Source organism: Ursus americanus, chromosome X (genome assembly GCF_024610735.1).
Source record: "Ursus americanus isolate L20-20 chromosome X, mUrsAme1.1.p, whole genome shotgun sequence".
Taxonomy (NCBI): Eukaryota; Metazoa; Chordata; class Mammalia; order Carnivora; family Ursidae; genus Ursus; species Ursus americanus.
In genome coordinates, this window is record NC_142164.1 from 97024664 (window position 1) to 97042184 (window position 17521).

Below are 17521 nucleotides of genomic sequence, written 5' to 3' on the forward strand. Positions count from 1 at the left end.
CAGGTGCCTTCATGTTCTCAGCACGTGGGTGTAAGGCCGATTTGCTTCTTAGGTCTATTAGTTGCTAAGGAAATTTTATTTATTTGTTTGTTTGTTTATTTATATAATCTCTACACCCAGCACGGGGTTCGAACCTACGACCCTGAGATCAAGAGTTCCACGCTCTTCTGACTGAGCCAGCCAGGTGTCCAGGCTTAGGAAATCTTTTTTTTTTCCTTCTTTTTCGTGTAACCTTTTATTCAGTACTCATAGAGTAATATCCATGAAGTTCTAAAGGAAAGAAAATGTGAGCCAACACTTTGCTCATTTTCATATGTAACTGACAGGTTGAGTTCTTTCACGTTCTATTTTTCATGAGCTCTTTTTTAAAAAATTTCATTTTTTGTCTAACCTCACACAGTTACAATTTGTAATTGAGGTATAATTGACATACAACGTTATATTAGTTTCAGATGTACAACATAGTGATTCAACAATTCTGTCCAGCATGCGGTTGCTCCCACAGTAAGTGTAGTTACCATCATTGACAATATTCCCCTATCCTATACTGTACTTTTCATCTGTAAGTTTGTACCTCCTGTTCCCCTTCACCTAATTCACCTTGTCTCCCTAGTTCTCCTCCCCTCTGGCAACCACCAGTGCTCTGTAGCTATGAGTCTCTTCAGTTTGTTCCTTTTGGTTTTTAGATTCCACATACAAGTGAAATCATATGCTTATTTACCATTCTCTGACTTATTTCACTTAGCCTTCTGTCTAGGTTCATCCATGTTGTCACAAATGGCAAGATTTTTTTTTCTTTATCCATTTTTCTTTCAGTGGACACTTAGGTTGTTTTCGCTATTGTGAATAATGCTGCAGTGAACATGGGAGCGCATTCATTTTTTTGAGTTAGTCTTTTCTTCAGATAAATATCTAGAAGTGGAATTTCTGAGTCACATGGTAGTGCTATTTTTAATTTTTTGAGGAAACTCTATACTGGTTTCCACAGTGGCTGTACCAACAGTGCACCATGTTTCCTTTTTCTCCACCTCACCAACACTTGTTTCTTGGTTTTCTGGTACTAGCCATTCTGACAAGTGGGTTGCGGTTTGCATTTTCCTGATGGGTTTTTCATGTGTCCATTGGCCATCTGTATGTCTTCTTTGGAAAAAAAGTATATTCTGGTTCTTTGCCCATGTTTTAATTGTTTTCTTTTTTTTTTCTTTTTTTTTTTTTGGTGTTGAGTTGTAGGGGTTGTTTATATATTTTGTGTATTAACCCCTTATCTGATAGATCATTAGCAAATATCTTTTTCCATTTAGTATGTTGTTTGTTTTGTTGGTGATTTCCTTTTCTGTGTAGAAGTTTTTTACTTTGATGTAGTCCCAATAGTTTATTTTCACTTTTGTTTCCCTTTCCTGAGACCTAGACATATCCAAAAAAATGTTGCTAAGGCCAGTGTCGAAGAGATTATTCCCTATGTTCTTTTTATGGTTTTAGATCTCACATTTAGATCTTTAATCCATCTTGAGTTTAGTTTTATGTATGGAGTAAGAAAATGATCCAATTTCATTCTTTGGCATGTAGCTGTCCAGTTTTCCCAGCAGCATTTATTGAAGAAACTATATTCCACCCATTAGGTATTCTTGCCTTCTTTGTCATAGACTATTGACCATCTAAGTATGTATTGATTTCTGGGCCCTCTGTTCTGTTCCATTGATGTGTCTGTTTTTGTGCCAATACCATTCTGTTTTGATTAGCACACCTTTGTAGTTTAACTTGAACTCTGGGATTGTGATACCTCCAGCTTTCTTCTTCCTTCTCAAGATTGCTTTGGCTATTCCAGCGTCTCATGTGGTTCCATACAGATTGGGATTATGGGTTCTAGCTCTGTGAAAAGTACTATGAGTATTTTGATAGAGATTGCATTGAATCTTGTAGATTGCTTTGGGTAGTTTGGGTAGTATGGGCATTTTAATGATATTTTTCTAATCCATGAACACTGAATATCTTTCCATTTGTTTGTGTCATCTGTCCTTCATCAAAGTCTTGGAGTTTTCACGGTACAAGCCTTTCAGCTCCTTGGTTAAATTCTATTCCTAGGTATTTAAATTTTATTCCTAGGTATTGTATTCTTTTTGATGCAGTTGTAAATGGGACTGTTTTCTTCGTCTTTCTGCTGCTTCATTATTAGTGTACTGAAACACAACAGATTTCAACTTATTTTGTGTCCTGGAACTTTACTGAATTCATTTATCCTAATGGTCTTTAGGGTTTTCTCTGTGTAGTATCATGTCATCCACAAGTAGCGACCATTTCACTTCTCCTTACTGGTTTGGATTTCTTTGTGTTGTCAGATTGCTGTGGCTAGGACTTCCGGTACTATGTTGACTAAAAGTGGTGAGAGTGGGCATGCTTGTCTGGTCGCTAGTCTTAGAGGAAAAGCTCTCAATTTTCCACATTGAGCATGATGTTAGCTGTGGGTTTGTCCTATATCACCTTTGTTATGTTCAGCTGTGTTCTCGCTAAGCCCACTTTGTTCAGAGTTTTGTTTTTGTTTTTTTTTTTATCATGAATGGATGTTAAAATTTTTCAAATGCTTTTGTTTCCTGTACTGAAATGATCACATGGCTTCTATCCTTCATTTTCTTAACGTGGTATGTCATGTTGACTCATCATTTTAATTATTACTCAATTGGGTTGACTAATATTTTGTGGAGGATTTTTTCATCTATGTTCATCAGGGCTATTGGCCTGTAATTTTCTTTCTTGGGAACTGTTCAGGTACAGTAGGTAAACACTCTTCCTCAAGTGTTTGGTATAAAACACCTGTGAAGCCATCTGGTCCTAGCCTTTTGTTTGTTGGGAGTTTTTTTAAATTAGTGATTCAGTTTCATTACTACTAATCAATTTGTTCAAACTTTCTGTTTCTTCCTAATTCACTTTTAGGAGATTGTTTCTAGCAATTTACCTAGGTTGTCCAATTTATTGGCATAGAATTCTTTGTATTTCTGTCGTGTTGGTTGTTATTTCTCCCCTTTCATTTCTTATTTAAGTACTCTTCTCTTGACGAGTCTTGCTAAAGATTTATCATCAATTTTGTTGATCTTGCCAAAGAACCTGCTCTTAGTTTCAGTTTCTATTTCATTTGTGTCCTCTGTGAACTTTGGGCTTTTTTTCTAGTTACTCTGGGCATCGGCTAGCCTAGGTTAGATTACTTGAGACTTTGCTTTTTTCTTGAAGTCGGCCTGTATCCCCACGAACTTCCTTTGCTGTGTCCCCATTTTCATTTGTCTCTGTGTATTTTTTTTTCTTGTTGATCCATTCATGGTTTACACTCCACTTATTTTTCCAGTATTTTTTCTTGCACTTGATTTCTAGTCCCATAGCCTCCTGGTCAGAAAAGAGGCTGGATGTGATTTCAGTCGCCTTAAACTTACTTACTGAGACTTGTTTTGTGGCCTAACATGTGATCGCTCTTGGAGAATGTTCCATGTGCACTTGAAAAAAATGTGTATTCTGCGTTTTTTGGATGAAATGTTCTGGTTAGGAAATTTTTGAATGTAAATTGGTGTCTGGACAACCATGTACGTACATTTGATGCCAAAAAATTCATCAGATACATCTATATAAGTGTAGAATGGAGGGATTTTTTTAAAACTCTGTGGAGGATAAGAAATTAATAATGGGAGACTTCTTTTTAGGATGACTGGCTGCTGGAAGAAATTGTGGTGACAAAGGCCATGTGCAGTGAATTTGAATTAGTGTTCTTTAGAGAGCTACCAAAGAAATATAATCAAGAACGTAAATAGATTCTCTGTGGAGTCGTCGTCTGATTGCTGACATATATTCAAGTATCTTGAAATGCCAGCATAAATACATTCTAACAATTAGAGAAGTACTAGGGGTGAGGTGTACATGTGTAACTGCAAGAAAAGCAAAATATATTTTGGTAACAATATAAATCGACAGCTGACAAAGTGAGTAAAGTGTGTATTTGTGGTTAAGCTTTACAACAACTCACCTTGGAACAGGGTAAGTATCCCACTGGTCTTTTATGGAAATGATCTCCGTTCCATGCTTTATAAATACTATGTCCAAAAAAATCTAGTATCATGGCACACTTTAAAAACCTCTATGCCAATGCCTTTGAAATATAAGAAAATAACTTTAATTCCAAATCCCTAACAAACAAAAATATGCCTTGACAACTCTGCGACGGTGACCACATTTATTAGAAGTTCTAATTCGACACCTCAAACATTGGACTTTCAAAGGGAATATGAACTCCAAGAAGTTGGTATTTCCCTTGTTTTCTGGCCGATTTTGAACCTTTGACAGGGCAGGCTGTCCTGCCTCCGAGCTTTAGGAGGGAAAACTAGTCCTGCAAAATCATTGAGCTTAATAGAAGATTTGTGAATGTCACCTATTGGTTTAAGAGAAAGGCACTTGTTTGGCTTTTTTTTTTTTTAAATATTTTCAAGTAATCTCTACATGCAACATGTGGCTCAAACTCACAACCCTGAAATCAAGAGCTGCGTGCTATAGTGACCAAGCCAGCCAGGCGCCCCACTTGTTTGGCTCATTTACTCCTGTTTGTTATGGTGAATTTATGTTTGAATGCATACTGAGGGAACACTGACCATACGTCTATGAAGTCAACGTGTCCTGGTAGGCTTCTGATTCAGATAAACTGAGCCCTTGTTCTAAGGCATCTTCCACTGCTCCTACCATTGATTCAGTGGTAGATAACATATGCAATGAAAAGAAGAAAACCAGGGCATAGTGCGCGGTGTGTAGGGATAAGTTAGTGGACTTTCAGTTCCTGCTGTAGTCACAGGAATTAAAATTCTCTTTAAATACCTGGCTCGCCCCCGCCCACCTTTTAAAATCAGGGCTCCACAAAAACACATTTGGAGGGACATACACACAGACTTGTGCTTGAAATGAAAAAGGAACAATTTGGGCCGCTGCAGGGACGACAGCTTCTACGCAGCCATAGACGCGGCATTATGCTCCTAGCGCAGAGCGCCCGGGGAGGAGGCGAGGCGTGCAGTTGCACAGGAGAGCATCACTTCCCGGCCCCGAAACCAAGACCTGACCCATGCTGCCTGGTGATGCACTAGAGCAATACTTCCATTCATACCACCCAATCCAGGAGCCGTAAACTAGCGATCTAAGATCTAGCTCTAGACCAGGGGCCCTGGGTGGGAGCAGCCACGAAACTACTTGACAGAGAGAGGGGAGTTGAGGAGGAGAGGAGATAAATAAGGAAATAGCATGTATTAACATAACAAAGAACCGGGGTGCCTGGCTGGCTCAGTCAGTAGAGCACGGGACTCCTGATCTCAGGGTCCTGAGATCGTGCCCTGTCCTGGGTATAGAGCTGTTGTAAACAGATATGTAAAAAATAAAATAACAACGAGCCAAATGGATCTGCAAAAAAAGACATCTTTGGAAATGCAAACTATGGTCATTAAAATTACTCAAGTCAATAGACAGGACAAATTCTAGACTGTACCCCATCAGAGAAGATAAGGGAATTAAAAATTATAAAGAAGCAATTAGGAGAAATGGAGACTTTACCACAAGGCTCCAAAATATATCTAGTAGGAATTTCGGAAGAACATGAAGGAAATGGCAGAGAAGCAGTATTTGAAGCCACAATAGCTGAGAATCTTCCAGAACTGAAGAAGGATATGAGTCTTTAAGGAAATGGTCTCCTGAGAGCAATTTCCAACATCTGGGAAGGCAAGAAAGGGCCTCCGTAAAGCAGTTGGTATTCTTTACAGCCCAGCTTTGGGAAGCCCTGGCAGATTCAAATGAGCCTTTTCTGGTTTTCACTGGAAAACATCTAAACAGAAATGTAATGTGTTGTATATACTAAGCCGTGTTTTCTGAACAAAGACACTTAGAAAGAACTCATACAAAGAGAGCTCTTTGGACTAGACCCAGAAGATCAAGATACCAAGGAAGACCACTCCAGAGAAGGTAGTCTCCTGTGTGTATCTTTGTGACAAGTAGGTGGGAAGACGGTAATCGTTTGCTGTACTGTCCTGAAGTCCACATCTAAAAATAGTGTTTTCAAAATGAACATTGTGGATGAACAGTCTGGTAGAAGGAAGAATCTTGATTAGGATTTTCCTTTAAAAGGTAGGGTTAGTTGGGACTTCACCATGAAGGCGGATTTCTTCTAGTGAACAACTGCCAGGGGGAGAAAAGTTAACTCACATCACATGAAACCTTGTAAACATTGGCTGCTGCTTCCAGTTCACAGCAACACTTAGAGGACTGTCAGTTGAGTCGTTAGGAACTGGATTTAATTGATGTCAACAGCTGCATGCATTGGTTCTCACCTGGAGGACTTGTGTGCAGAATCTGGCTTAGGGTGAACTTGTTTCGATACCTTGTCTTATTAGCCCTTTGTCAGAGCGGCTTGCCGTGAAACGAAGTGCATACACACAGCTCTCCTTGAAGATAGGATTTCAGTCAAAATAGATCAGAGATTATATTCCTGTAGATGAGAAAGAGCAGGTATTGATTTCCCACATGACTTCCAACAATTGTGGAAACCTGGTAAAGGTAGGTCCAGGATAGAGCTTTAAAAAGAAAAAAACAATACTGGATTTTATGTCTTCTTCCACGTGGACATCCAGCATCTTGGAAGCCAGGCCATCCCCCATGGATCTTTCAAGTATGGAACATCCGAAAATATTTCCTTAACTAGAAACCTGGTCATGAGAGGATCTTACCCCCACGAGCTGGAGGGCGGGAAGACTCTGCTTGCATCTTAGGCCTTTTCTCAGAGATCTAGAACTCCACCATTTGTGGGTAGGCAGTTCTGTCAACTGACGAAGTATCATCTGTGAACAAAGGGTATCTGTCATCTTATTTTGGTATTGACTGAAACTGGAAGAAAGAGCTCAAGCATTCTAATCAGGCACCTGGTGGCCAACAGAGGTGTCCTCCATTGGAATTACAGTTTCAGCCATTCCAAAGCAAGAAGGACATGTACACCCTTTAATGTATTTATTAAAAAACGTAAAACGTTTCAGCAGTCAACCTGAAGAGCTAGAAGAAAAAACACAGTGAATTACAGCACATGATTCCTGGACGTAAAGGAAGATTGGAGTTCAGAGATGCAGCACACTCTTGGATGTGAGGACTCCATAACCCGAAGTCACTTCTTCCCTGTTGGACCTATACCCACCGTCATTCAAACCCCAAATTTCAACGAGAGGAGCCAAGACACTTTTAAGGCAGGACAGAGTAGGAGGGCCTCCCAGATACCAATTTATTTCAAGTTGTAGTGAGCAGTCTGCATGGGGACGTAAAAATAAACCCACAGAGCTCAGAAGCACTCCGGTGTGTTTGTGGGCACTTGATGTATTGCGGAGCGACCCTTAGAAATCAGTGAAGAAAAGATGGCCTTGATAGTCCAAGAGGCTGGCTTCGTAACTTATCTCTGCGATGGGGAGAAAAATTAGATCATGTCTTTGCACCAGGCACAAAAGATTCTGGATGAATTAAACTTTATAAGGAAGATTTTCTTATAAATAGCAGAAAACACGGAGGAATATATTGAAATTTAAAATTTGTGTACTACAGGATGCCGTGAACCCAGTTAAAGAGATTGCTCGAACCCCAACAATTCCACATCCAGCTATGTTCTGTAAAGACTCTCTTAAACAGGTGTCCAAGGAGACAGAAGGAAGTTAATTGCATCTTTGTAATAGTGATGGGTAGAAACAAATATCCACTGACACGAAAGTGTTGCTGACCTATTCAAGCAGCAGAATAATACCTTACAACAATTAAAATCAGGAACTATTATGTATCAACCTGGATAAATCTCCAAAACGGTGTTGAAGTCAAAAAGCAACTCTTAGAATGGTATGTATCTTCTTAAAGTTTAAGAACATGCAAAATAACGGTTAGATTGAATCACATGACGTGACCATTTTTGTAGGTAAGACAAACAGCCAAATACCAACATCTTGATTTAAGTTCAACCTAATTTTGTGCATACATTCGTGGTAATGATAGACGTTGAATTCAGGATGGCATTATCTCCTCGGGGGGCACTGGGGAGGAGGGACTGCTAGGGGATTGAGGAGAGTACACAGGAAAGCTGCAGCTCTATCTCTTCAAAAGCTTTTTGAAGAAAACATGGCAAATGTTTAGTTTATTAAAACAGTGTGGTAGGTTCATGGTTACACTGTTCCTAGGCTGTTCCATAGTGCTGTTGCGAGTGTGTGGGCTTTTTTTATTTTTTAAGTAAATCTGGGTTGACAGAGGTATAAAAATTTGTGATCTGACATTATAAGAAAATGGTTGTAACATTATTGAACCCATTGCTGCTTGCTCATCTGAATGTGGCGCTTGTAAGATAAGAGGTTGAAAAGCATCTCCCCTCACATACCGGGCAGACGCTTCCGATTTTCTTTTGTTTCTGAAGCATTGCGAAGATCGTCATCATGAAAACCATTCATTAAGTACCTCTCTTTTGCTTGCTGCTGTGTGTGGTGGTGGTCAGATGTAGCTCTCTGCCATTGGATATGAAATCTGATGATGATTTTCAACTGTCTGGGTTTTTTTTCTTTTTCCACTTTTTTTTTTTTTTTTGACGCCAACAGAAATCTGCAAGCAGAATATGACCGTCTCAAGCAGCAGCATGAACATAAAGGCCTGTCCCCACTGCCGTCCCCTCCTGAAATGATGCCCACTTCTCCCCAAAGTCCCCGGGATGCTGAGCTCATTGCTGAGGCCAAGTTACTGCGTCAACACAAAGGCCGCCTGGAAGCCAGGATGCAAATCCTAGAAGATCACAACAAACAGCTGGAGTCGCAGCTGCACAGGCTCAGGCAGCTGCTGGAGCAAGTGAGGCCCACACCTCTCTAACCTGGGATAGTGACCGAGATTCCTTTCTCTGCTCTTAGATAAAACTGAAGAATCCGTTGTAGAATTGCGACAAGTACAGATGTGTTGAGGACTTAGGATGTGCTGAGCAAAGTGCTGGCTCTCAAGGGATAGAAGAGGAGGAGGAAAGCTAGTGTATCTTTTTGTATTTGTTCGAGATTGTTTCCTTTAATTTTTTTTTATGTGAGCCCTTTAAAATTCACCTTGGGGAAAAAAAGTACTGCAAGGTTTCCCCAGGTTTCCTAAAAGTGAAAATTGTGCCTGTTGAAATGGAACTTTTTTTTTTTTTGCAGTTTATTTCCTGCAGTAGACTTTTCAATTTTTTTCTAATTTGTAAAACATAATTTTTTTCAGCCTCCAGTGAAAACCTAGCAAGAGAGTACATTGTAGTAGGCCCTACCTGCCCGGGGCCCTGACTTTCTGGGAATTTTAAAGTTTGAGATGTGTTCTCTCCATCCTGCTACTTCATACTTTACACTGCTGTGGTCTCACATGGTTTTACCATTCTCACGTGACCGTCTCAATCTTTCAGTTAGTTGGTCTAATGATTTTATATATCTTGTTCCAGTGTAGCTGTAATTTCTTTTCAAACGCGTAAGGGGGTACGATTCAAGTACAAAGACAATATCCATGGAGCTTATCAACAGTAGAATTTGGGAGGTTTCTAAGTAGAAAAGGTTCCAATTTCTGAGTCCTTTGCATAATCCCTTTAAATTTATACAATTATTTGAGTGTTTATCCTGAAAACTAATTCTGATTTCTTTTGGATACCTTAGCCCCAGGCAGAGGCCAAGGTGAATGGTACAACGGTGTCTTCTCCTTCTACCTCTCTTCAGAGGTCAGACAGCAGTCAGCCTATGCTGCTCCGGGTGGTCGGCAGTCAGACTTCAGAATCCATGGGTAAGCATTTCTCTTAGCTACTCTTGGATTTTGTTTTCTCTTAAGGTCTGGAAATGGTGAACTGTTTGCTCAGCGTTTCACATCATCAGCCAAATCACCTAATCTCAGCTCTATACAAGCCACTGTCATAAATGTCTTTGGGGTACAAAGATGAGTCACATAGTCCAAGCCATGTCAAAGGGCCGGCCATTCAGTTACTCAGAACAAGGCAGTGCAGTAGTCAAATTTCATTCATTTTGGAGAACAGAAAAGGCTTTACGATGAATGGATGTTTGTGAACAGTTTTGAAGGGGGAGGTAGGAAAGACCTTGGGCCAAGGGCAGAAAAGAGCCAGCAGTCCATGTCTGTAGAAAAATCCAGTCCAAGCAGAAGGGCTGGGGTGGAGGGAGGGAGGTAACGCTGCGGAGGAAGTCTGGGTCAGATTACAATGACAGGCATGTTGGGCTCATTTCGGTCAGAGTTGGGGAGCCACTGAAAATCATATATACCCGGTAAGAAATATCTCCCAAGAGGTATCCTGGCAGCTGTATCTGGCCCAAAGTAACCCATCTTTCCACCTGTGAAACCTTAAAGAGGCAAACACAAAGCCCAAGTTCTGGGAGTTCGGAGTGTAGGCTTGCTAGAGGTCGGGGACAGATGGCAGGAGAAGGCTGGGAGACTACTATTTGCAAACAAAGTACCTAGGGCTGCAGGCCTGCCTGGAAATGATGGGAGAGGACTGGGTTGGAAGAAGATCGTGATCCTTTTGACTGGGGACATAGTATGTTTGAGAAACTGGCAGGTCTGAGTCGTGTGCGGAAAGAAGCGAAAGCACAGGTCCGTAACTGGTGTGAAAGGGCAGGCTGGGGGAAGTGACAGTGTGCTCCACAGAAGTGGTAGCTGAAGGGGGTGAGAGGAGAACCAGAACAAAGGTGCTTGGATCCAGTGTCTTGAGGAAGACCTCCCTTTGGGTGATGGGGTAGTGAAGGAGGGGAAAGCAGGTAGAACGCAGATGTGGGCAACAGGTCAAATGCAGAAAAGGGCTCAGTGGGGATGAAAAGAAGTGACAGCTCGTTGGATCATGTCAATGCATTAGCCACTTCTGAGAAAGCATTGTTCAGCCCAGAGAAGGGAAGTCGGGGAATTTGTCTTTTCAGTGAAGTGAAAGACTAGGTAAAACAAGTGAGGCCTGAGGATAGTGAAGACACCTTTGGAACATTACTAAGTCACAGTGAGGACTCAGGGGAAGATGAGTTTGTCGAGGAAATGGTCTCGTGTTATTCTTCCACAGTGTTCTCTGCCTAGGACTGGGTTCTCAGAAAGCTGGAGTGCATGAGGTGTAAATGATAATAGAGTGTCACCAACCATCTGCTTATTGGCTTTTCCTGCCATGCTAGTCATTGAGGGGTTTTGTGAAGGTCACAAATGGTCTACCCCCCTCACTTCTCTTTTTTTAAAGCCTTATTTTAGAGAGAGTACACACACATCGGGGGAGGGGAGTCAAGCAGACTCCCCACTGAGTGTAGAGCTCCATCCCTGAGCCAAAACCAAGAGTCGGACACTTAACTGACTGAGCCACCCAGGCACCCCCTTCCTCCTGTCCTAAGGCTCAGCATGAGGCATCCCATCTTTTATGTTTCCTTTTCCCTGGATCCTAAACGGGTTATACTCGACCCTCTAGATCTTTCCTCACAGAAAGGAGAGACCTGTGTCTCCTTGATTCCTCACACCCAAAGCTCTGGTATCCTGGTGTGTTAACAGATTCATTTTGGACTTAAGGTGTTCCGTGAGAGCGGTGGAGAGAGGTAAAGGGCGGGACTGAAAGGAAGAATCAAGAGACCGTGGTCAAAGTTGGACATGATAAAATACTTTCAAGCGATGCCCACATCTAAGACCTAGCCTCCTGGTGAGCTGCTGAAGATTGTACGTGGAGACCACTGAGGGGGCTTTTCGTGGGCTTGACAAGACCAGGTTGGTCAGGCTCCTCAGATGGTAGTGAGGGTTTGAGGAGTGGAGAAAGATACTGAGGGGGCTGAATGATGAATTTCAAGAACCTCAGGCAGTGGGCAGAGTCCTGTGTTCCTCCAGAGAAGTCAAACCTTGCAGGAAAGCCGGGTTTCGGTTGTTTTGTGAAGGAACAGAATGTGTGCAAAGTGGCTTTCCTGGCTCAGTGATTGAGGGCAGTGTTCGCATCAGATTTTTCTCCCCACCATGAGATCTGAAGAGAACTACTGGACCGCTGGGACTGAAAATGTGAGTTTGGCATAGGAAAAAACATATGCCCCTTAAAAAAGTCTGTAAACTCCAAAAACAACAGTTTTCGTACCTTTCTTCGAAGCAAGCAAAGCATGTGAAACTGCGTTGCCTATTTAAACAGGCGAGATTCAGGGCCCTGGGTGCTGAGAAGCAGTAATTAGGGAAGGCTGTCAACACTGGCCCAGAGGCAGTGTGTCCAAAAAAGCACTCAAATCACGGCACATGGCAGAACAGAAAACGAGGAGAGAAGTGCTCTATGTGGGTGACTTCGGCTAACTAGTCCTAGTAGAAAATGGATTGGCTACTTTTGTTCTCTGACAGAAAAGACTAAATCCAAAAGTGATCTTTTTTCCAACTGTGTAAGTCAACTGCCCTTAAGGGGGAAAAAAAAAAAACCCAACCATCTTCTTGAAGGTTAAATAAAGGCGGTGCGCTGCTTTGAAGGTCTGAGCCGTGCTAAGGCTGGGGTTTGCAGAACCATCGTGTGGGTAGAGAATTGCGTTCTTGCAAATGATGTTTAAAAGGCAAGAGGGGGTCGACCTACCGAGTGACCTCAGGATTTGGAGTGCGTCCTCAAACCATGAGGTGCTTCCCCCGTCCATCTCCGCGTACAACATGCGTGTTGCTGTACATAGTGTCATGAAGCTTACGTTCTGTCGGGAAACACGGAGAAATTCCCGGAGTTGGGCTTTCATGAGCTACCAACGCAGGCGCTTTCCTAGCAACTCCTTACCTCACTGAGTCCTTCCCTTCTGCCCACTCTTTTTTCTTAAAAACATTAAGAGGTTCCCTGGCTGCTTTAGAATAATAATTTCGGACTACGGCAGAATTGGAGTTAACAGCCTGCCACATTTGCTTTATTTGACATCTTCACGCATACTGTATACGTTTATACTTTATATGCCGTGTACTTAACAGATGCGTTGCATGATTACATTCCATCCATGATGACGCTTCAGCCCTAAATACTTGTACATGTATCTTGCGAGGTGCAAGGTACTCTTACATAACCACAAAAGAATGATCGCACTCAGGAAATTAACACCATACAACACTGCTAGACATCATTTACGTTGACGTACCCCCAATTCTGCCAGTAGTACTCTGTACGGCTTTCTATTCTTTTCCATTCAGGATCCAGTGAAGGGTCATATTTATTTTGCATTTAATTCTAATTTCTTTTTAGTCTCCTGTATCTAGAACACTTCCCCAGCCTCTCTCCATTTTTCCTAACACTGACATTTTAGAAGAGGTCAGAGCAAGTTGCTCTTGCTCTGTAGGCTGTTCCTCACTCCCGGATTCCAGCCAATATTTTACACCCAGTTACCACAGCGGTGCTGTATCCTTCTCATGGCATCACTGAAGGCTTTCTCCAAGATTCTCTCGTCAGCCCATTCCCTCTCTCTAGGTGCTCTTTTCCAGGTCTTGGCTTCTGGGATGTTGATCACCCTAAGTCAAGATTGCCTGGCCTCTCTCCTGAGTATCATTTGGATAAAAATGTAACCCAATCTGAAATCCCGGGCAGCCTCCAGGACATCTTCTAATTTCCAACCTATACAAAGTTAGTCCTTTACCACCCTTTCTTCCTTTACCTACCTGCTTTTTTTTAACTTTCTTGAAGTATGTGTTTGGATACACCCCTGATAGGACCACAAACAAGGTACTAAATATACTCATCACCCCCAAAATCAACCCTTTCTCTGCCTTCTTTAGCCCAGCCCAGCTACCAACAAGCCTCAAGGTCAGTCTGTTTCTTCTTATAAAAAGAGCAAAATACTTCGCAGCTTCCGCCAGTGATCAGCAGAACTCCACCTTCCTCTCCAGCCCAGATTTGTACCGCCTCCAAACGCGATCCCTCTGTCACCATCGGCAGAGCCGGTGCTCATCCACACGCAGCATGCTGTCGCGCTGACCTGTGCTGCCAGCCACCTCCCACCCTGGGGGCAAAGCTTCCTTTGGCCCAAAATATTTTCACTCCATCTTTTTGATCTCATAATCTATTCTGTTTTGTAGTTCACAGCATTTCCTCATTCTCTAGCACTTGAGCCCTGTCTATGCGAGAAGCATTCGGTACCATGCTTGTGGAAGGACTGTTTTAGTAAGCAAGCACAACACATCCCTGTGTACACACACAACAATCCACACACTTTTACCGGGGAGGTGCTGGTTAAAGATGGCAAGAAAACAGAGTCCCGAAATTGCCTCCTCCCACAGACACCAAATCTACAGCTACAAACAAAACAAGTCCCTCAGAAAGAAATTCAGAAAGTAGCTCAGTGACGCCTACATCTATCAGGCAAACAGAGTCAGGGGGAAACACCCCACAGTGAAACAAACAGGTGAGAGAGGCTGAGACACACACAGTGCCGCCATAACCCCCAGCCCTGGAGTGGCGGCACACAACCCGGAAGGAACTCACAACTTTCACCTTTCTCCTGAAGAGTGAGCCCCCAAAACATCTAGCTTTCAGTTCAACAGGGCATGAGTCCAAGAGAGCCACAAGGTGATAGTGAACAAAGAGATAGATAGTACTTAAAGGGCTCACAAGGACTCCCTAGGGCGAACCCTCCAGGGCTCACTGAGCTCAGGGGCAGCAACCTGAAATGCACCCACTCTTCCTCGGAAGAGGCCTGTTTGTTTCTCTTAAAAGCTTCAGCCTGAGGTGTAGGCTTCTGATTTAATACACATATAGGGACCACCTGAAATACTCTGCAGAGACCGTCGAGGCTGGTGGATGCCATCTTCCTACTCTCCTGCCTCCCTCCGGGTCACGTGCTAGCTCTTGGAAAGGAGAATGTACATATATCTGATCCTCTGGTTTTCATGGCTGCCATCCAGTAAACACATAGCTTGATCATCTGGCTCTGGTGGCCAGCAGGGCTTGTGTTCACAGGTTCAGCGGATGACAGCAAACAAAAAAGATGGAAATGGCCGTCACCCAGGAGGGAACAAACACCAACTCCCATCTCCTCGTCTTTCCCTGAAGAAGGTATAGCTGCATACTTTCAAAGATGCTGGCTGAGATCCTCCCCTTTGGGACCATGACCGGTCTTGGCATGCCCTCAACTACTGGGCGCCACTAAGAACCAAGAAGGCTGCTAAGATGATTGCAAATGTATGAGAGACAACCAAGAACTAGGGCAGGGTTGGACGATAAGGTTAATCTCCTGCAAGAATTTTAAACCGCTCCAAGACTGGGAGAGGGGGCATTTTATCCAATGTATAGAAACCAACACAATGTCAAGAAAAATGAAATGGGCTATGTTCCAATCAGAGAACAATATAGAACATCAAAAAGACATTAGTGAAATGGAGAGAAGTGATTTACCTGATAAAGAAAGAGTTCAAAACGATGATCCTAGAGAGAGGCTCGTCAAAGTCTGGAGAACAGAGCACGTAAGGTGAGAGCTTCAACAAAGAGAAAATGTAGGACGGTACCCAATAGAAACCATGAAGTGGAAGAATACAGCAATTGAACTGAGGGCTGCGTGAGAAGCCGTCAAAGACAGGACAGCAGAATCCATCTACCGGAAGAGCAAAAAGAAAAAAGACCAAAAATGGCCTAAGAGACTTCAGGATACTCTCAGGCTGACAAATATTCACATTAGAGAGGTCTCACAGGAGCAGAGAGAGAATGAAAGGGTCAGAAAACTTTCCTAACTTGAGGAAGGAAAAAGACATCCAGATCCAGGAGCCCAGAGAGTTCCAAATAAGAAGAATTATACAAGACCCACACCAGGACTCATTATAATTAAATTGTCAAAAGATACAGACAAGGGAGAGAATCCTCAAAGCAGCCCACATAAGACCAGCAGCAGATTTTTCAGCACAAACTTTGCAGGTCAGAATGGAGTTGGATAATATATTCAAAGTGTTGAAAGAAAATGACTAACTGCCACCCAGAATACTCTGTCTTGCAAAGTTGTCCTTCAGAAATGAAGGAAAGATAGAAAACGTTTTCCAGACAAGCTGAAGGAGTTCAGCACCACTAGGCCCATCTTACAAGAGAAGTCAAAGGGACTTCTAGGATTTATTTATTTTAGAGTGAGCGAGCAGCCTGGGCAAAGGGAGAGAGAGTCTCAAGCAGACTCCATGCTGAGCCCCCAGCCCAACACGGGGCTTGATCCCACGACCCTGAGATCATGACGTGAGCTGAAACCAAGAGTCAGATGCTTAACTGACTGTGCCACCCAGGCGCCCACAAAGGGGCTTCTGGAAGCTGAATGAAAGGGCACTACTTAGTGACAGGAAAACATATGAAGATACAAATCTCCATGCTAAAGGTAATGGTATCATTAATGTTGTGATGGAGATGGATTAATCACTTATAAATTTCGTATGAAGGTTAAAAGACAAAAGTAGTACATTAATAAAAGAAAGGACAAGAACCATATGATCCTCTCAATAGATGCAGAAGAAGCATTTGACAAAGTACAGCATCCTTTCCTGATTAAAGCTCTTCACAGTGCAGGGATAGAGGGTACATACCTCAATATCATAAAAGCCATCTATGAAAAACCCACAGTAAATATCATCCTCAGTGGGGAAAAACTGAGAGCTTTTCCTCTAAGGTCGGGAACACAGCAGGGATATCTACCATCACTGCTGCTATTCACCATAGTCCTAGAAATCCTTAGCCCCAGCAGTCAGACAACAAAAAGAAACAAAAGTCGGGCGCCTGGGTGGCACAGCGGTTAAGCGTCTGCCTCCGGCTCAGGGCGTGATCCCGGCGTTATGGGATCGAGCCCCACATCAGGTTCCTCCCCTGGGAGCCTGCTTCTTCCTCTCCCACTCCCCCTGCTTGTGTTCCCTCTCTCACTGGCTGTCTCTATCTCTGTCAAATAAGTAAATAAAATCTTTAAAAAAAAAAAAAAAAGAAAGAAAGAAAGAAACAAAAGTCACCCGAATCAGCAGAGAAGTCAAACTATCACTCTTTGCAAATGATATGATACTTTATGTGGAAAAACCCAAAAGACTTCCCCCCCAAAACTGCTAGAACTCCTACACAGCAATTCAGTAAAGTGGCAGGATGTAAAATCCATGCACAGAAATCAGCTGCATTTCTATACACCAACAACACGACAGAAGAAAGAGAAATTAAGGAGTCAATCTCATTTATAGCTGCACCAAAAACCGTAAGATACCTGGAAATAAACCTAACCAAAGAGGCAAAGGATCTGTACTCATAAAACTATAGAACATTCATGAAAGAAATTGAGGAAGACACAAAGAAATGGAAAAAATGTTCTATGCTCATGGATTGGAAGAACAAATATTGTGAAAATGTCTATGCTGCCTAGAGCAGTCTACACGTTCAATGCCATCCCTATCAAAATACCATCAACTTGTTTCACAGAAATGGAACAAATAATCCCAAAGTCTGTATGGAACCAGAAAAGACCCCAAATAATGAAGTACTATATAGTGACTAACATAACCTAATAAAAAAAAAAAAGACCCCAAATAACCAGAGGAATGTTTCAAAAGA

The 17521-nt window shown here is 42.4% G+C and overlaps 1 protein-coding gene across 13 annotated transcripts in view; it reads left to right on the forward strand.

Moving 5' to 3' along the window:
• DMD (dystrophin) overlaps positions 1 to 17521 on the forward strand; it is a 2097152-nt gene that overhangs the window by 2054813 nt on the left and 24818 nt on the right. For all 13 annotated transcript variants that reach the window (XM_087859359.1, XM_087859361.1, XM_087859356.1 and 10 more), the window contains 2 exons: positions 8616 to 8859; positions 9675 to 9798. In XM_087859359.1, the coding sequence (XP_087715485.1) occupies positions 8616 to 8859; positions 9675 to 9798 (368 nt within the window). The remainder of the gene's footprint in view (positions 1 to 8615; positions 8860 to 9674; positions 9799 to 17521) is intronic.